Source organism: Doryrhamphus excisus, linkage group LG18 (genome assembly GCF_037039965.1).
Source record: "Doryrhamphus excisus strain RoL-2023G ecotype Guam linkage group LG18, RoL_Dexc_Guam_v1.1, whole genome shotgun sequence".
Classification (NCBI taxonomy): Eukaryota; Metazoa; Chordata; class Actinopteri; order Syngnathiformes; family Syngnathidae; genus Doryrhamphus; species Doryrhamphus excisus.
This window is the reverse complement of record NC_136374.1, coordinates 3,023,669-3,044,228: the sequence shown is the minus strand read 5'-3', so window position 1 is coordinate 3,044,228 and position 20,560 is coordinate 3,023,669. Positions and strand designations below refer to the sequence as shown.

Genomic DNA, 20,560 nt, shown 5'->3' with positions numbered 1-20,560 from the left:
GTGTAAAAAATATAGTCTGCCCCCCTCCCCCCATAAATTTTGTCATATCAATGCGACCCGCGAGTCAAAAAGTTTGCCCACCCCTGGAATAGACCGTAGTCTACCACCAAAACAGTCATCATTTATTCATTTAAAAAAAAATAAATAAAAATGTTTAAAAAAATAATAATAATAATAAAAAAATAAAAAAAAATTACAAAAAAATTTAAAGAAACAGTTTTACAAGGGACGACCGTTCTTGATTTATAAAAAAAAAAAAAACAAGACATGAGGCATCGTATTGTTTTACTATGTTTATAGTATAGTGCCACATCTCTCACAACTTTTAACCACCACTGTGCATAAACACGCACGCATACACACACACGCACGCGCACACACACAGTTTTGGATGTAAACATTGCAGGCTTTAAGAGTGATACCAAAAGCAAGGTAGTTGTCGTCTGCTTCTGTCGACAGCATCCATTGTCATGAGTCCGTATGAGGATGACAGAATCAGCAGAAATGTTTGTTTTGTTCGTCGGCCTATCAGGAGCTAATCAATCATGTCCAATCAATCATGATGAGTTAAAAATCATCTCCTTGCTTGTTTGTTTTCAATATCAAAATGTGGCTAAAAGGTTTATTTTGCCATATGTGGTGGTGGGGGGGGGGGGGGTTATTACGAAGCGGAACATCTAATAAAGATCCTTCCTGCGAGAAAAAGGCCTTGTGTGTCAATTCCCTTGTTTGGTCGCGGGGCGGAGCACCTTGCGATACCAACCCGCCTCCATTACCTTTTCGCGCGGACAAAGTACAAGGCGTTTGTTTTCGGGTAGTACTTCACGTTCTGTTTTTTGTCCATAAGACCCCCAAATATAATGAGCTCCCCCCGGCCCTGCACCACGGTGTGGAGGCTGGTCTCCGGCGGCCCCGGAACCGCAGCCGGAGTCCCGTTGCCGTAAACCCTCCACGACACGGTGCCGGCGGTTTTGGCGCGGGACACATCCAAGACGTACATCTGCATGGGCTTGCAGTTGAGTGACTGATACAGAGGTTTACCCACGTTCAGACTCTGAGGAGGATGGTGGCCGAGGCGCCGCGCAATTGGGGGGATGGCGTGTCCGTCTGCGCCCGCGGCCTGCGGCGGACTGGAGGACGACGACGATGATGACGGGTTCCCGGGGGGGCCCGCTCCTGCTCCGGGAGACGTGCCCTGTGTTTGAAGGGAAGGCGACGATAATGAGGACGGTAAGGATGAAGGAGATGTGTTTTTGACCGCCTCCAGGCCTCGTCGTAAGGCAGCGGGGGACACCGCCCCAGGGGGGGTGCGCGGAGATCCCGCGGGGGGTGTGTGCAGGCCGTTAGTGCTGGGCACTTCAGGGTGGTGAGCGGCTGACGGGGTGGACTCCCAGCCGTAGTCTGTAGAAGCAGGCGGATGGGGGCGAAGGGGTGGAGATGCAGTCTGAGCCGGACTGGTCCGCGGCGAAGGGGAGGAGCCATTCAGTAAGGGCGGATGCAAAGCCAGAGGGGGGCTATCGGGGCATTGTGAGGGAGACGGCTGCGGGGAGAAGGCTGGGCTCCCGTCTCTGGCACCGACTCTGGCCGAAGGTCGGGGTCTCAGAGTGCCCCATCGACCGTTAACACACGGAGCCTCTTCGACGGCTCCCAGAACGACGCCGGCCGCCCCACTGCGAACGGGAGACTGGGAGCGCAAGGAAGGCGGTTCCGGGCCCAGAGGGGCGGGTATGGCACTTATGGGCGAGGGCCTGGAGTTAAGACTTGGGCTGAGTGGCGCGCGGCCGGATGGCGCCTGGGAAAAGACCACCACGCACTGGCCCACCTTGAGGGACAGGTGAAGACAAGGAGAAGAAAAGCCAGGTGAGATACAGCAGATGTTCATTAGCGTCAAAGCCAACTCACCCGACAAGCTGGGTGGCACCATAGCTCCGGTGCGCCGTGGTCCTCATTTTCCACCTGCAGCTGCTGCCACCTCCAGGTGGGCGCGTCCATGTGAAGCAGCCAGGCATCTTTGAGGAGCTGGTACACCAAACAATCATGATGTAGATCACCGGATATCATAAATACGTGAACATTTTAAGACCAGTTGACAAATTGCAAGAATGTACATTTTGCACCGTTGGATCTTTAGGAGGTTCTAAGTCAGGGGTCTCAAACATGCGGCCCGCGGGCCAAATGTGGCCGCCGTGATATGAAAGTCTAATGTTAGTGCGGCCCGCGCAAGTTTGATATGGATGCTGTATGGTATCATGTACCCAGAAAAAATTATTACGTTTGATTCATGTTCATGTTAAAGGTTAAATAACTGTTAATAGTTATCCTCCCTATCCGTGTGGAAGTGGTAAGTTTTTGGCCATTTAAGTTGAAAGGAAATAACTTGGAGGCTACCGTTTAGGTCGCTAGCTGTCTAGTTTGCGAGTTAGCATGTGTCTCAAGACCCTGCAGTTGCGCAATATGTTGTAAATAAAAAGAGTATAAATGTGACTATAGTCGTGTTTTGTCATGTCTACAGGGCTCTAATAATGCTTTGTTCATTTTAATATGAAAAAAATCATTTGTCTACCCACCAACTATACAGTGCATCCGGAAAGTATTCACAGCACTTCACTTTTTCTACATTTTGTCATGTTACAGCCTCAATCCAAACTGTATTAAATTAATCTCTTACCTCAAAATTCTACACAAAATACTCCATTATGACAATGTGAAAAAAGGTTTTTTTGACATGTTTTGAATTTATTAAAAATAGAAAACAAAAAAATCACATTTACATAAGTATTCACAGCCTTTGCCATGAAGCTCAAAATTGAGCTCAGGTGCATCTTTTTTCCACTGATCATCCTTGAGATCTTTCTACAGCTTAATTGGAGTCCACCTGCAGTAAATTCAGTTGATTGGGCATGATTTGGAAATATAATAACTGTCTATATAAGGTCCCACAGTTGACTGTGCATGTCAGAGCACAAACACCAAGCATGAAGTCAAAAGAACTGTCTGTAGACCTGCGAGACAGGATTGTCTTGAGGCACAAATCTGGGGAAGGATACAGAAACATTTCTGCTGCTTTGAAGATCCCAATGAGCACAGTGGCCTCCATTATTTGTAAATGGAAGACGTTTGGAACCACCAGGACTCTTCCTAGAGCTGGCCGGCCTTCTAAACTGAGCGATCGGGGAAGAAGGGCCTTAGTCAGGGAGGTGACCAAGGCCCCGATGGTCACTCTGTCAGAGCTCCAGCGTTCCTCTGTGGAGAGAGGAGAGCCTTCCAGAAGGACAACCATCTCTGCAGCAATCCACCAATCAGGCCTGTATGGTAGAGTGGCCAGACGAAAGCCACTCCTTAGTAAAAGGAACATGGCAGCCCGTCTGGAATTTGCCAAAAAGCACCTGAATGACTCTCAGACCATGAGAAACAAAATTCTCTGGTCTGATGGCTTTCGTCTGGCCACTCTACCATACAGGCCTGATTGGTGTTTGTGCTCTGACATGCACAGTCAACTGTGGGACCTTATATAGACAGTTATTATATTTCCAAATCATGTCCAATCAACTGAATTTACTGCAGGTGGACTCCAATTAAGCTGTAGAAAGATCTCAAGGATGATCAGTAGAAAAAAGATGCACCTGAGCTCAATTTTGAGCTTCATGGCAAAGGCTGTGAATACTTATGTAAATGTGATTTTTTGGTTTTCTATTTTTAATAAATTCAAAAAAAGTCAAAAAATAAACTTTTTCACATTGTCATAATGGAGTATTTTGTGTAGAATTTTGAGGTAAGAGATTAATTTAATACAGTTTGGAATGAGGCAGTAACATGACAAAATGTAGAAAAAGTGAAGTGCTGTGAATACTTTTCGGATGCACTGTATGTGGTTAAGTTTTTATTATTTGCCGTGTTATTGTTATTATTATATTTATTTATTACCGATTGATTGATTTTCTTTATTCTTGATTTGTTTATTTATTTTTCATCTTATTTTGTGTAGAAAAATAAAAATTAAGATATTTGAGAACAGTGGAATGTTTTATCAGAGCTTTTCTTGTAGAAAATCAGAACCAAAGCAAAGTTTATTAATTTTTCTGTATTTAATAAATGAGTTTTTTTTTTTTTGGGAAAACCTGATGCGGCCCAGTCTCACCCAGACCCTAGCTCCAGTGGCCCCCAAGTAAATTGAGTTTGAGACCCCTGTTCTAAGTAGATCTTCAAAATGCTAAAGAAGAAATTACATATATATTTTTTTTAGTAAGCAAAGCGTGAAAGTGAATTAGGCTGTTCATCAGCTCAAACGTTTAAGAGCACAGCCTTTCAAAAAAAAATCCTCCTTAAGCTCAAAAAGTGTAAAATATAAATTCTTGGAAATGTTCAAATGGTCTTAAAATTCATCAGAGTGCATACACAGTAGACCCCAAATTGATTTGTAGCCCAGATCTTATTGGACAGGTTTGTGTAAATATGATATTAATTGGCCTTTTGCAATGTTCTTGGGTCATTTCCAGGTATAAATGCCAAAAATGGCGACAATGAAAAGTATGCGTTACTTACAGCATTCGGGCCTCCACATCCTCCCAAGATGAGTAACGTCTGATCATCAATCACAATCTGGTGGGAAAATGTGACAAAACGTTACTTTACTTTTGGTCCTGTGTCCATCCCTGGTTTGGTATTTTTTCCGACTCCCGAGAATATCGATATAACGAGACTTCACTGTATTATGTTAATTTTTAGCGTAATTAATTGTTAATTAATTAATCTGGTTTAAATCACAATTACATGTAAACCAGAAAGCACAATATATTTGAAAATACTTTAAACATTTGCACAAAAGACTGGTTTACTAGTGTCCATTTTTTTGAATTGTGATGCAGGTACATTTTTATTACACTTATTATTATTATTAAAAAGGCAACTAAAAATGCAACTTCATCAGAATTCAGCAAGGTTGTAGTAAAATTGTAAAATTGACGGATTGGTGGGTGGAATACATTAAAAGAGTTTGCGGGAACCACAAAATCCAAAGAAATGGATAGGTGCAGATTCTGGAAGAACTAGAACGCTTTCTGTGCTAGCTGCTCTATAGTCCACAAAGCTTGGAGTGTCACGAGGCACCTAGCTCACGAGACGAGATGATAGCATTCATTTAGCATTCATTTTAAAAAATAATTTTTACTACATTTTAAAATGGTCTGGTTGAAATTATGACGACTGTATTATTAGGGTCGGTTTTGACCCGGTTATAATAATATGATTATAAAACAGGGGTGGGCAAACTTTTTGACTCGCGGGCCGCATTGATATGACAAAATTTACGGGGGAGGAGGGGGGGGGGCAGACTATATATATATTACACGTAACAGTCCACCTGGTATTATTGTATCTGTAAAATTGTCATGCAATCTGCTATTATTTATTATTTTATATTTATATTTAAATATTTTAAAAATAATAAAATATTATAATAATTACAATAAAATTAAAATAAAAATTATTATATTATTATTATGTAAAATATGCAAATATAACAATAATATTATATATAATTAATATAATAATTAGCATTAATATAATAATTATAATAATCATAATAGTTCTATTAATTATTATAATAATCTAATAATAATTATTATTATTATTATTATGTGCTTGTGTCCCTTTTTTCAGGAGCACTTTGTAAACAACAGACCATGTCAAAAAACGAAATTGATAAAACCATCAAAAGGTTGGCTCAGGCCATGATGTTGAGTTTAAATGAAATACTTTGGAAAGATTGGGCGTGCCGTATTCAAACACTTGGCGGGCCGGATGTGGCCCCCGGGCCGTAGTTTGCCCACCCCTGTTATAAAACAATATTTGGAGCCACAACTGAAATCATAAGTGTACAATTAGCCGACACAATGACAACCAGCTCCTCTTCTCATCATGTAAGCTTCAGGGGATTCTCTTTTTGACCGCTTTTCCAATATACCAGCAGAAAAACAATGTCCAGACATGTGAGGGGAATTCACTCATTTGATTGGCTGATTTCACATTTACTATTTGGATCATGGAAAGAATGGCAAGAAGTACAGTGAACCAAGATCTGGACCTGTTCTGCTTTTTTTATTTCACTTTATACTAAAGTTCTGTAGCTGAAAACAATAACTTTTTCTACCATTTAAACCTGCCAGAAATGCTTGTTTTGGCGCTTGTCTCACCAAACAATTACTGACATCTAGTGGCCAATACACAAGACTACAACCTTAACCAGCCCCTTCATTGCTAGTTGCATATTTTCCATCCAAAGGCCAAACTTGGCCAAACTGTTTTGTTTATCGTGTGTCCCCTGAAATAATTCATTTTAATTACCTGTGACTGGCCACCTCGTGGGTGTGGGGAGGGGCCAGATATGGCTGGTTTAGACCAGGACCACTGTTCCAGATCCAGAACCCAGACCTCATTACTCCTGAAGAACAAGAAACGTGAGTGTGAGATGTTGATTGCGTGCACAAGGTAAGATGTGCGTACATTTGCCGTGCTCCCAACGAGCCCCCGAAGACCACCATGACGTTTCCAATGACCGAGGAGGAGTGGCCTGCCATGGGCGGCGGCCCGTGCGTGGTTACTATGCAGTTCCACCTAGGACAGCAGCAATGCGGATAAACAAAAGGATAAATGTCAAATGATGCTTCATTTCCGGTTTCACTTTCACTTCAAGCTCACCAGTTCTTTGACGGAGAGTAGGTGTGGATTTCGTCGAAAAATCTTTCCGGTTGGTGCAGCGGGTACGGACTGGGGCGGGTCCAGCCTCCAAACAGGACTAGCAGATCTTTGTGCATCACTAGGGTTGCTCCAGCTTTAGGGGATGGATAAGAGCCTGTCGAAAAAAAGGAGAATCCTTCCAAGTTTATTCAGATTTGAATCCAAAACAGGGGTCTCAAACACGCGGCCCACGGGCCTATTGTGGCCCGCAGGACACTAGTTTGAGGCCCCCGCCTTGATATGAAAGTTTAATTTGGATGCTGTATGGTATCATGTACCCAGAAAAAATTATTACGTTTGATTAATGTTCATGTTAAAGGTTAAATAACTGTTAATAGTTATCCTCCCTAGCCGTGTGGAAGTGGTAAGTTTTTGGCTATTTAAGTTTAAAGGAAATAACTTGAAGGCTACCGTTTAGGTCGCTAGCTCTCTAGTTTGCGAGTCAGCATGTGTCTCAAGACCCTGGAGTTGCGCAATATGTTGTAAATAAAAAGAGTATAAATGTGACCCGCGCAAAATATATATCTATATCAGGGGTCTCAAACATGCGGCCCGCGGGCCAAATGTGGCCCGCAAGACACTAGTTTGAGGCCCCCGCCTTGATATGAAAGTTTAATTTGGATGCTGTATGGTATCATGTACCCAGAAAAAATTATTACGTTTGATTAATGTTCGTGTTAAAGGTTAAATAACTGTTAATAGTTATCCTCCCTATCCGTGTGGAAGTGGTAAGTTTTTGGCTATTTAAGTTGAAAGGAAATAACTTGAAGGCTACCATTTAGGTGGCTAGCTCTCTAGTTTGCGAGTTAGCATGTGTCTCAAGACCCTGCAGTTGCGCAATATGTTGTAAATAAAAAGAGTATAAATGTGACTATAGTCGTGTTTTGTCATGTCTACAGGGCTCTAATAATGCTTTGTTCATTTTAATCTGAAAAAAATCATTTGTCTACCCACCAACTATATGTGCTTTCTTAAGTTTTTATTATTTGCCGTTTTACTATTATTAATAGCTGTGTAATACAAGGCCATGATGTTTTCACCCCAGTTTACCGGCATTGAAAAACATCACATGAATTTCAGCTTAATGATCCTAAAATAGCTGACAATAATGCATGTGTCACACTTAAGAGCCAAAGCCACAAGGCCTGGCCCGTGATTCTGACTATCACTCAAAACATCCACGCTGCGACGGTGACGGATGGCGTGCAAATTCATATCCATATATCACATGCATTGTTTCAACTCAAGGTAGCAGAGAAAATGTTTGTTAACCCTTAACGGGGTGAAACAACATTTCCTTCATCTTTACTCTCCTGAGAAGGGGTCGGGAACCTTTTTCACCAACCTTCCCCAACAGCTACATTATATTTTTTTAACAGGATTTAGGCCTGGTTAGTGATTGGATTTAGTTTTGTTGACAAGTTAATTACTGCTTTAACCACTGTCACTGCTGCCCCCACTAAATAAGAGAACTAGGGTAGGCGAGACATGGGTCTGGAAGGGTGGGGTCTATCCATGCCAACAGACTCAGTCCCGTCTTTTTAATGCAACACACAGCATAGTACAACACACCACTGATTAACTCAAGTTAAGTACAGTAAAGTCTCGTTATATCGATATCGGTTATATCGAAGTACTGCTTATTACGATACTATTTTCATTTCCCGGCAAATTTCTAGTCTTTTATGATATAATTAGTTCCATTAGTACGATACCCGGTTATTATGATAATGCGGTTACTACGATGCCCTTTTCATCTCCCGCCAGCCAATTTGGTCTGCTTATATCGATACAAAAGCAGCTTAAATCAATCTTTGCTTAAGGATTTCAATACCAAAAAAGAACACGGCGAACGGCTGCTTCCAGTCAACTTTATTTTTCACACTTCCACCACCAGAGCGCAGCACACACACCGATTCCCGCACTTCCTGGTTCACAGGTCATGCTCAACCCGCCCCACATAGCTGGCCAAACACATGCCTGCAACAGAAGAACCAACTGACATAGCATACACACCTATTCCAACCAAGACACAAGCGTACAAATACATGTATTTAATTGTGTTGTATTCAGATATCTTTTTATCGCTTGCAATAATCACTGTTTTTCATATGTACATGCTGCAGTTGGTTCTTCTGCTGTTCGACATTGTTCTATACCAGGGTTGGGCAAACTACGGCCCGGGGGCCACATCCGGCCCGCCAAGTGTTTGAATACGGCCCGCCCAATCTTTCCAAAGTATTTCATTTAAACTCAACATACAACCTGGCATCATGGCCTGAGCCAACCTTTTGATTATCAATTTCCTTTTTTGACATGGTCTGTTGTTTACAAAGTGCTCCTGAAAAAAGGGACACAAGCACATAATAATAATAATAATTATTATTATTATTAGATTATTATAATTATTATTAGAACTACTATTATTATTATAATTATTATATTAATGCTAATTATTATATTAATTATATATAATATTATTGTTATATTTGCATATTTGACATAATAATAATATTATAATTATTATTTTAATTTTATTGTAATTATTATAATATTTTATTATTTTTAAAATATTTAAATATAAATATAAAATAATAAATAATAATAGCAGATTGCTTGACAATTTTACAGATACAATAATACCAGGTGGACTGTTACGTGTAAAATATATAGTCTGCCCCCCCCCGTAAATTTTGTCATATCAATGCGGCCCGCGAGTCAAAAAGTTTGCCCACCCCTGTTCTATACTATAGAACAATGTCGAGTGCATTATTGCTCACTTTTAATGCAGTTCGGCACAGGATCGGATATATGGATAGTCTGGTTATATCGGTATTTTTTCCGACTCCCGAGAATATCGATATAACGAGACTTTACTGTATTTAATTTGAGGTATTTTAAAGAATATTTTTGTTTTTTCTCTCACATTTATTTTTTAATCTCACTGAAACAATACCATAACATTGATGTTTTTTATATCCATGTTAGCTTGTGATGTATAGTTGCAGTGGTTTCATTGTTTCTTTCTTTTGTACTGGACTATGTACGATACGATGACTAGTAATGAACTGGTTGCTCTTGGCACGTAGTTGGGTGCCTCAAGCTGCGTGAGGGTGGTTGGATGTGGGGTTTTTATTCTTGTAGACAAGGAATAATATATGTTTTGTTGGGATGAGGTTGGAATCTGGGTGATTAGGGGTACGTTTATATATACATAGGTATTTTTATTTGTGTTGATTTATGTTTGGTTTGTTGTGCTTTGGATGATGTTCGAAATAAAGAAGATAAAAAAAACACAGAATACAGCTAAATGTGTGGATCTTTAAGCAAGGTCAACCATTTTAAGTCTCTGTATTTATTCTTTTTAATAACTGATGACTTGTAATCTTTCTTTCCCCCCATCTTCTTGGTCAAATGGCTTTGCCCTCCAGAATTAGCTAGCTGAGTATGTGACTTAAGCCCCCGTCACAATCCTGCATGCGTGTTTTTAGACCGCATGTTTTTTTCGGGGACCTTGAGCGAGTTGTAGGCGCTTGCAATGTACGATGTCTGTGCGATTGCCATGTTATTGTATGGGCTGCTCACGCACGATGCCCTAACGCAGTGTTTTTCAACCTTTTTTGAGCCACGGCACGTTTTTTTTTTTTTTACATTGGAAAAATAGATCAGGGGTCTCCAACTCAATATACTTGGAGGCCACTGGAGCTAGGATCTGGGTGAGACTGGGCCGCATCAGGTTTTCCCAAAAAAAAAAACAAAAAAAAAAATGCATTTATTAAAAACAGAAAAATGAATAAACTTTGCTTTGGTTCCAATTTTCTACAAGAAAAGCTCTGATAAAACATTCCACTGTTCTCAAATATCTTACTTTTTATTTTTCTACACAAAATAAGATGAAAAATAAATAAACAAATCAAGATTAAAGAAAATCAATCAAGTTTGATATGGATGCTGTATGGTATCATGTACCCAGAAAAAATTATTACGTTTGATTCATGTTCATGTTAAAGGTTAAATAACTGTTAATAGTTATCCTCCCTATCCGTGTGGAAGTGGTAAGTTTTTGGCTATTTAAATTTAAAGAAAATAACTTGAAGGCTACCGTTTAGGTCGCTAGCTCTCTAGTTTGCGAGTTAGCATGTGTCTCAAGACCCTGCAGTTGCGCAATATGTTGTAAATAAAAAGAGTATAAATGTGACTATAGTCGTGTTTTGTCATGTCTACAGGGCTCTAATAATGCTTTGTTCATTTTAATCTGAAAAAAATCATTTGTCTACCCACCAACTATATGTGCTTTCTTAAGTTTTTATTATTATTATTATTATTATATTTATTTATTACTGATTGATTTTCTTTATTCTTGATTTATTTATTTATCTTATTTTGTGCAGAAAACTAAAAATTAAGATATTTGAGAACAGTGGAATGTTTTATCAGAGCTTTTATTGTAGAAAATTGGAACAAAAGTTTTTTAAATTTTTTTGTTTTTAATAAATGCGTTTTTTTTGGGAAAACCGGATGCGGCCCAGTCTCACCCAGACCCGAGCTCCAGTGGCCCCCCAAGTAAATTGAGTTTGAGATCCCTGCTTTATAATGTCAGCAATAAAATATCTATTTCATCGTGTCAAATCATGTCAGAGCCACCAAAAGAGCCACATCAAGCCGGTGAGCCATAGGGTCCCTACCCCTGCTCCAGAGGAAAATAAAAAATATTTGTAAAAAAATCTGTGATTTCAGTATCCGCACCTGAGGTAGTCATACCTGAGGCTAGAGGGCGGATCCACTCTTTGCTGTTCAGGTCTAGTCTCCATAAATCGTTGAAGGCAGCATTGCAGCTACTCTGGGTGCAACCCCCAAACACGTACATGGACTGGTTGGAATCGTAATAACAAGCACCTGCAGACAGACAGAACAGTGAAAAACATTGTTTAACTTTATACGCAAAACATGAATCGCCATTTTCTTGCTTGGAATTGATATTGCGATTCTCTGGGACGCACCGTGTTCCCCGTTTATTCATTTTCTACCTTTTCTTATCCTCATGAGGGTCGCAGGAGGTGCTGGAGCCTATCCTGGCGAGAGGCGGGGTACACCCTGGACTGGTGGCCAGCCAATCACAGGGCACATATAGACAAACAACCATTCACACTCACATTCATACCTATGGACAATTTGGAGTCGCTAATTTAACCTAGCATGTTTTTGGAATGTGGGAGGAAACCGGAGTACCCGGAGAAAACCTACACATGAAAACCCACACAGAGATGCCATGTTCACTATGTTTTAGGTTATTTTGGGGTGGGAGGTTTGGGAGAATCATCACAGTCGTCCCTCCTTTATCGCAGTTAATTGCTTCCAGACCGCAGACCTCACAGCTATGAGGACCAGGGTTGGATTCCACCCTCGACCATCTTGTGTGGAGTTTGCATTTTCTCCCCGTGCATGCGTGGGTTTTCTCCGGGTACTCCGGTTTCCTCCCACATTCCAAAAACATGCTAGGTTAATTAGCCACTCCAAATTGTCCATAGGTATGAATGTGAGTGTGAATGGTTGTTTGTCTATATGTGCCCTGTGATTGGCTGGCCACCAGTCCAGGGTGTACCCCGCCTCTCGCCCAAAGACAGCTGGGATAGGCTCCAGCACCCCCGCGACCCTTGTGAGGAAAAAGCGGTAGAAAATGAATGAATGAATCGATTGACTATTACTATTTTTGTTTTTTTTTTACTATTATTATAGCTCTGTAGACACAAAATAACAGCAGCCGTCTTTTGTCCGTGCAGTGATCCCGTTGCCTGTGTAATGTAAACAAAGAATAATAGTGTGTAAAATGCCTACTAATGTTGATACCCTTAATTAAGAAGTCATAAAATTAAAAAAATATACCTTTTATAAATAATGGCTCCTACTTCATACTTCGCACAATAAAAGAGGTATTATTTGGTCTATCTACAGCAGGGGTCTCAAACATGCGGCCCGCAGGACACTAGTTTGAGGCCCCCGCCTTGATATGAAAGTTTAATGTTAGTGCGGCCCGCGCAAGTTTGATATGGATGCTGTATGGTATCATGTACCCAGAAAAAATTATTACGTTTGATTAATGTTCATGTTAAAGGTTAAATAACTGTTAATAGTTATCCTCCCTATCCGTGTGGAAGTGGTAAGTTTTTGGCTATTTAAGTTGAAAGGAAATAACTTGAAGGCTACCGTTTAGGTCGCTAGCTCTCTAGTTTGCGAGTTAGCATGTGTCTCAAGACCCTGCAGTTGCGCAATATGTTGTAAATAAAAAGAGTATAAATGTGACTATAGTCGTGTTTTGTCATGTCTACAGGGCTCTAATAATGCTTTGTTCATTTTAATCTGAAAAAAATCATTTGTCTACCCACCAACTATATGTGCTTTCTTAAGTTTTTATTATTATTATTATATTTATTTATTACAGATTGATTGAGTTTCTTTATTCTTGATTTGTTTATTTATTTTTCATCTTATTTTGTGTAGAAAAATAAAAATTAAGATATTTGAGAACAGTGGAATGTTTTATCAGAGCTTTTCTTGTAGAAAATCGGAACCAAAGCACTGAAAAAGTTTGTATATTTTTCTGTTTTTAATAAATGCGTTGGCTTTTTTTGGAAAACCTGATGCGGCCCAGCCTCGCCCAGACCCTAGCTCCAGTGGCCCCCAGGTAAATTGAGTTTGAGACCCCTGATCTACAGTCTATTATTTTTCCAAAGAGAAATACAAGTGATATGCATTATCTGGTTGCTAGTCGGCAGTCATGAAACAAAACAATGAGACATTAGCTTATGTTACATTAACACTGCATGAAGTCATGAAGCCATGGCATGTTCACCAAGATAAGAGTGAAATTAAGTTCTCCTCCCATCTAGTGTGGAAGTGGTTCTTAATTTAGAATAATAATTCCTGGTGAGCTCGCCAACTGTCTCAAGTCCCTGCAAAGTAAGAGTTGCTATGTGATGCAAACAAAGAAAATAGGAGTGTAAAGGTGGCTATTGTGGTGTCATTTCATGTCTATAGGGTTCCATTAATGTTAAAAAAATATATTTAGGAAGTCACCAGCAGGTTTTTTTTATATAAAAAATATTCCATAATCCTACATTACGGAAATTTGTTTATTGTGGTTGGGTCTGGAACCAATTAACCGCAATAAAAACGAGAGATGACTGTAGATTGAATCAACAATCTCAAGTGGTTAACTTATTATTTTAACACATGTAAGACAGTTAATGTTAAAATGCCCGTAAAGCTGATAAAGGTTGATGAACTGATTCATTGGCCTTACATTAATTAGACAAATCAGGTCAAGCGGATCCCCAGAAAGGAATACGCTTGACCTTTTCACTGTCTTGACAATGGCGACGCTTGTAGCTGTGACGCTTTCTAAATGGACGCCGAATGATGAACAACTCGTTTGTCACGCGCGGACTGATGTGCGCGTATACTGACTGTGTGAAAAGCGCTGAGTGATGGGAGTTCCGGGATACGGGTACGTGCGACTTTCCCATTGGATGTTTCCCTCCTGCACGGCCCTCAAGAAGCCATGGTAGCACTGATAGGCAACACCTGGTGAAAGGGGAAGACTTCCACGGTTAAAAGCATACATCCAAATGTGATATCATGTACAGTATGTTACCTTTAATGAGGCGATACCACTGCTTGCACACAAGCGCAGCCGTCTTGTGCTCCTGGTAAGGTGACAGAAATGACAGAATGTACTCCAGAACTTCTTCTGGCAGCTCCGCCATGGTTCTCTCTCCAGCTTTGGCACAAGTGTCCATGTTCCCTTCTCCCCCGTAGGACCCCATCTTTGCCTCGGCCACTTCTGTTATTCCAGCAGGATCAGTGGCATTGTCTTCTGTATCCATGGCAACAAAACATCCATCATCATGGTCAGTTGTATGGGACATTATTGTTATCTGTTGGGACAAGAGACACAAGAGTCATACAGTGGAAGCCACTTATGTCGACATTGATGTTGTCGTAGCCGAAACCGAATCCAAAGCAAATCATTGCTTGTGCTTCTGCTTGTGACTTGGGCCGCGTTACATAAGAACAATGGGCCGTAATAAACGATTTCTCAACCCGGATTCTTCAGATTTCTTATGATATTGTAGCAACAGGAGTACAGTCCAAAATCTATTCATAAATGATTACCGTTTTGTGGTTGGCGAGGCGTATTATTAGTTCAAAAAATATTGAAACACAAAGGCATGTAGTATTCTGGCCACTAGGCATCAGTAATGTTCTATTACATGACAAAATATTACCATTACACTGCATACAGTCAAGCCATGGCATGGGCGACACATTCTCCTCCCAGTCTGTGGGGAAGTGGTATTTTTCTGGCTTCTGTGCCCTTCTTCTTTACTACATTTAGAATACAGTAAATAAATTGAAGGCTACCTAGTTAGCTCGCTAGCTTGCTAATGGCTGTCTTGTGTCCCTGCAGTGATTACGTAACCTGTGCATCACATGTGGTGTAGACAAAGAATAACAACAGTGTAAAAGGTATAAGGGTGTTATTTCATGTCTACATGGTTTTAATGATGGGAAATGTTGTACTTAGAAAGTCAAACAGATTTTCTAGGTTCTAACCACAAAAATGTTCAATTTATTAATACTGAATCCTACTTTGTAAAAATTAATTTATCGCGGTTGGGTCTGAAACCAATCAACCGAGATAAACAAGTTGTCATTCAAGTGTTGGGTAATAGGGGGTTATGCTGTTAGCCTGCTGATAACTTAAAGAAACTTACTTTGTCTTTGGAATTTTGCCCATCATGCGCAATCCGTATACCCAATCCTACGTTGCAAAAATTCACTTATCGCGGTTGGGTCTGAAACCAATCAACCGAGATAAACAAGGAGTGACCGTGTTGTCATTCAAGTGTTTCAGTAATAGGGGGTTATGCTGTTAGCCTGCTGGTAACTTAAAGAAAACATACCTTTTCTTTGGAATTTTGCCCATCATGCGCAATCCTTATACTGAATCCTACTTTGCAAAAATTCAATTATCGTGGTTGGGTCTGAAACCAATCAACCGAGATAAACAAGGAGTGACCGTGTTGTCATTCAAGTGTTGGGTAATAGGGGGTTATGCTGTTAGCCTGCTGGTAACTTAAAGAAACTTACTTTTTCTTTGGAATTTTGCCCATCATGCGCAATCCTTATACTGAATCCTACTTTGCAAAAATTCACTTATCGCGGTTGGGTCTGAAACCAATCAACCGAGATAAACAAGGAGTGACCGTGTTGTCTTTCAAGTGTTGGGTTATGCTGTTAGCCTGCTGGTAACTTAAAGAAAACTTACTTTTTCTTTGGAATTTTGCCCATCATGCGCAATCCTTATACTGAATCCTACTTTGCAAAAATTCACTTATCGCGGTTGGGTCTGAAACCAATCAACCGAGATAAACAAGGAGTGACCGTGTTGTCATTCAAGTGTTGGGTAATAGGGGGTTATGCTGTTAGCCTTCTGGTAACTTAAAGAAAACATACTTTTTCTTTGGAATTTTGCCCATCATGCGCAATCCTTATACTGAAGAACTACTTTGCAAAAATTCACTTATCGCGGTTCGGGTCTGAAACCAATCAACCGAGATAAACAAGGAGTGACCGTGTTGTCATTAAAGTGTTGGGTAATAGGGGGTTATGCTGTTAGCCTGCTGGTAACTTAAAGAAAACTTACTTTTTCTTTGGAATTTTGCCCATCATGCGCAATCCTTAATACTGAATCCTACTTTGCAAAAATTCACTTATTGCGGTTGGGTCTGAAACCAATTAACCCGAGATAAACAAGGAGTGACCGTGTTGTCATTCAAGTGTTGGGCAATAGGGGGTTATGCTGTTAGCCTGCTGGTAACTTAAAGAAAACATTCTTTTTCTTTGGAATTTTGCCCATCATGCGCAATCCTTAATACTGAAGAACTACTTTGCAAAAATTCACTTATCGCGGTTGGGTCTGAAACCAATCAACCAAGATAAACAAGGAGTGACCGTGTTGTCATTCAAGTGTTGGGTAATAGGGGGTTATGCTGTTAGCCTGCTGGTAACTAAAAGAAAACGTACTTTTTCTTTGGAATTTTGCCCATCATGCGCAATCCTTATACTGAAGAACTACTTTGCAAAAATTCACTTATCGCGGTTCGGGTCTGAAACCAATTAACCCGAGATAAACAAGGAGTGACCGTGTTGTCATTCAAGTGTTGGGCAATAGGGGGTTATGCTGTTAGCCTGCTGGTAACTAAAAGAAAACGTACTTTTTCTTTGGAATTTTGCCCATCATGCGCAATCCTTATACTGAAGAACTACTTTGCAAAAATTCACTTATCGCGGTTCGGGTCTGAAACCAATCAACCGAGATAAACAAGGAGTGACCGTGTTGTCATTCAAGTGTTGGGTAATAGGGGGTTATGCTGTTAGCCTACTGGTAACTTAAAGAAACTTACTTTTTCTTTGGAATTTTGCCCATCATGCGCAATCCTTATACTGAAGAACTACTTTGCAAAAATTCACTTATCGCGGTTCGGGTCTGAAACCAATCAACCGAGATAAACAAGGAGTGACCGTGTTGTCATTCAAGTGTTTCAGTAATAGGGGGTTATGCTGTTAGCCTGCTGGTAACTTAAAGAAAACTTACTTTTTCTTTGGAATTTTGCCCATCATACGCAATCCTTATACTGAAGAACGACTTGACTGACAGAGTGACACATCACCACATCACAACGGCTAGCTACTGGTCAACTAGCGTGTTGTGTTGTTGTTGTTTGTTGTTGAGTTTGCATAGCGTTCCTTACAATGTTACCATGTCAAATCTTTGATCTTTGTTGATCGCCTGGGAAGGAAGTGCTGCTGATGACCAAAGTACAGCAAAATACTGCAAGTATTGCATGTTATATCATAAATGTACCAACATTGTCAAAGTATAACTATAAAACCATAAAACCTTGTTGGGCGGTTTTTGTAGGTGGAATTGATGTGTCCCATTATGTGCATGAATTAGCTACCTCTTTTTAGCTGTTTTTATATCTTTAGAAAAACATGTGTGTTCATACCCAAGGAGTTGCCCAGCCGAGTTAGCTGCATTGACGTGTAAGATTACTGTAAATGTAAATAGCTTGCCGTACATTATCCAGTGTTGTTTTGTAGATACCAATAAAAGGCTGATTTGTGCACAGTCATCCTGTCTTGTTGACATTCTGCTGACATTACAATATTTGATGCGTTATCGGAGATGCTGCACTAATTTTCTTGTATATCCCGAGCACACTGGCAATGCATCTGTACATGTGCAATCTAAAAAAAAAAATTATACAGTAGACCCTTGGTTCCACTTGATTGATATGGATTGAATCCCCATCAAAAGTCCTTGATCTCAATGAGCTTCTGCTTGGCTTCGGTCATTCATCGATCATGGCCCTGAAGCTTGGGATTACCGACGATAAGCCGACAATAGCTTGTGACATGGTTACCGAATCAATTTTTCCCATAAGAAATAATGTAAATCCAATTAATTTGTTCCAGCAAGCCAAAAAATGTTAACACAAAATACGTGTTAATAGTTTTACAAATGGAAATGCATAAAAAAACATTTAAAATGATGAACAAAAGGGACAAATTAACATTAGCGAGATCAATGCGGACACCACCTTCCTGTTTTGCCATGACTATAACCCAAAATAGAGCCAAAAAAGTTGTCAAGCTTGCAATAAAGAAGGTGAGAAACACTATTGAAAATAACTTGGGGCCAAACAGGAAGGTTATGTCCTGTGTTGATCTTGCTGCCACAGTCACATCTTCAATGAAGGTAAATGTAACCTTAAATGTTCATTTAGCCCTTTCATACATCATTTATATGCATTTAGAACAGTTTTATGATTGCAAAACTTGTTTAAATGCATTTTGAATCGTGCACACAATCGTATTTCCACCCCCAAAACACGCTATGAAAACACCTCTAAAAACGTCTGACAACCTTTCGGTAGTGGTTTGAGGTGTTGTGAGCAAGCGTGTGGTGAAGTTAGTCTCTGGCGAGGTGTCACTACACCAGTCAAGTAGTTATTTGGCATAATACTAATAACAATGTCGCTGTAGCTTGGCTAATATGCATATCACGTTATGTAAATAAGGTGTTGTTGACGTTTGTTTTTTTTTTAAATTCCAGAAGGCTTTAGAGGTGAAATACTAGGTGTGTCCTATTACGTGCAATCTTAGCTGCGCCTTTTCGGTTGTTTTTATGTTTACAATGCACAGAAATGTCTCACAGTGATTGTGGAAAATGGGAAAAAATCCCCAAAAGTGCCTTTCGGCCAGTTCAATTAGATTTGGATGCACTGTTGAACAGCTCACACGTGAACTGAATTTGCCATATAATACATGCAATAAAAAATATCAACAAAGAGTGAATGAACACAGCCTGCTGCAGCATCATTGCAGCCAGCACTGCTGCAACCACTGCGACCCATTTAAGGTTTATATTATGCCAACTGCAATGGCAATGTCGAATGTTTATTACACCGCTGTATTGAATGACTACAAACACTGCAACCATTTTGGACCTTGGAGTACCTTTCTCTGAGCTCTCCGGACGTCTTAATTGTTTTCATTGTTCGAAACGCCCTTTCTTCTCTCTTCCACATCCATCCCACTATATCGTTAGCCGCACTAGCTTAGCCATCATCATAACGGAAACGTTGCGGTGCTTCAGGTATTCATTAAATAAAGACGAGTGGTTAGCACAATCGGCTAATGTTGTGTGTTTGTGGTTACTCACAAAAACAGTGTGACAAAAAGCGGCGTTTAATGACGTTTTTTTTTTAAACGCCCGAGCCTCACAAGTGTTATGCTAATGTTGGTGGCTAGCCTGACACGAGCATTTCAGCTCACACCCGGGAATATATTTACAGTGCACACAACGTTATGGATTAGAAATATTGTTTTAAAATTTAGTTAATAAAGCGATGTTGTAACCACTCAAGAGTATCGATGACATGGCAATGCCCATCGAGAGTGTAAACAGATGCTCACGTCCTTCCTCTCTTCCTGGCTGGTTGCTAATCTGGGCTAACGCTAGCTTCTAATTAGCTAGCATAAATTTAGCCGAGCTTTCACGGAATGACGTTGACACTTTCAGTGTCTTTTTTACCGTCGGAGCGTCGACAGATCCGCCGTTTAAGACGTTGCTCCTCCGTGGCTGCGTGCTCAAGGTCCGCTCGTCCACGGTTATCAGCTCCGGTGGGTTCTCAGCAGCCGCCGAGCAGTCGCCATCTTGCGCTCTGCAAATGCGCGTCCCTCCGCAGCACAGCGACGACTCCTCAAGCGGCAGACGCGGCAGACGCGGCAGCCAGGCGGGTGTGGGTGGGTGGGTAGGTAGATGGTCAGTGGGCCGGTCCTATCACTGGAAGGGTGGGTCCTCCTTTGCCTGGGACCTCCCGTGGGGGGATGTGTGAATGTCACCCTTTTCATCCTTTGGAAATTGATACTAAACACTGTATTTTGTCATTTGTGTTTATTGATGTGGTGTACTGCGTTTACATTTACAACATTAATACGCTTTATTAATTTAGAAACTCAGCAAAGAACATTTAAAATGTTGCTCAAGCTCATAACACTACCGTTGATATCGACACTATTCAGTATTGGATCCATCCGCCCAAGCCTACTTTGACAGAGATGGGCGATACTTCGAATTTTGTTATCGATGCGATATCAAGCAAATGCTGGGTAACTTTCCGATACTGATACTACAATCTGAAGGTCATTTGATAATTTTGCCTTCAATTTGTTGATTGCGGTTACAATCAGAATA

General features: G+C 40.5%; 1 protein-coding gene across 2 annotated transcripts; it reads right to left on the bottom strand.

Moving 5' to 3' along the window:
• Positions 1 to 195: 195 nt before the first annotated feature.
• Positions 196 to 20,080, bottom strand: fbxo42 (F-box protein 42). 2 transcript variants are annotated; one of them, XM_058055660.2, is made up of 10 exons: positions 19,898 to 20,080; positions 14,387 to 14,669; positions 14,200 to 14,316; positions 11,497 to 11,631; positions 6,700 to 6,850; positions 6,502 to 6,624; positions 6,343 to 6,439; positions 4,543 to 4,599; positions 1,903 to 2,019; positions 196 to 1,822 (listed from the first exon to the last, which is right to left on the bottom strand). In XM_058055660.2, exons 2-10 carry the CDS (start codon positions 14,658 to 14,660, stop codon positions 773 to 775), a joined length of 2,121 nt encoding a protein of 706 aa, XP_057911643.2. In that variant the 5' UTR covers positions 14,661 to 14,669; positions 19,898 to 20,080; the 3' UTR covers positions 196 to 772. The 2 variants fall into 2 exon arrangements, with proteins under 2 accessions (XP_057911643.2, XP_057911644.2); XM_058055661.2 differs by having other exon boundaries at positions 260 to 1,822; positions 6,502 to 6,612; positions 6,697 to 6,850.
• Between the last annotated feature and the right edge of the window lie 480 nt (positions 20,081 to 20,560).

Excerpts from the sequence above, each read along its gene's own strand:
- fbxo42 (XM_058055660.2), bottom strand. The coding sequence starts at position 14,660 with ATGTCCCATACAACTGACCATGATGATGGATGTTTTGTTGCCATGGAT. Across the intron at positions 6,440-6,501 it reads TCGTTGGGAGCACGGCAAAT|GAGTAATGAGGTCTGGGTTC; the intron begins GTACGCACATCT and ends CTTGTTCTTCAG. Across the intron at positions 4,600-6,342 it reads CACGAGGTGGCCAGTCACAG|ATTGTGATTGATGATCAGAC; the intron begins GTAATTAAAATG and ends TTTTCCCACCAG.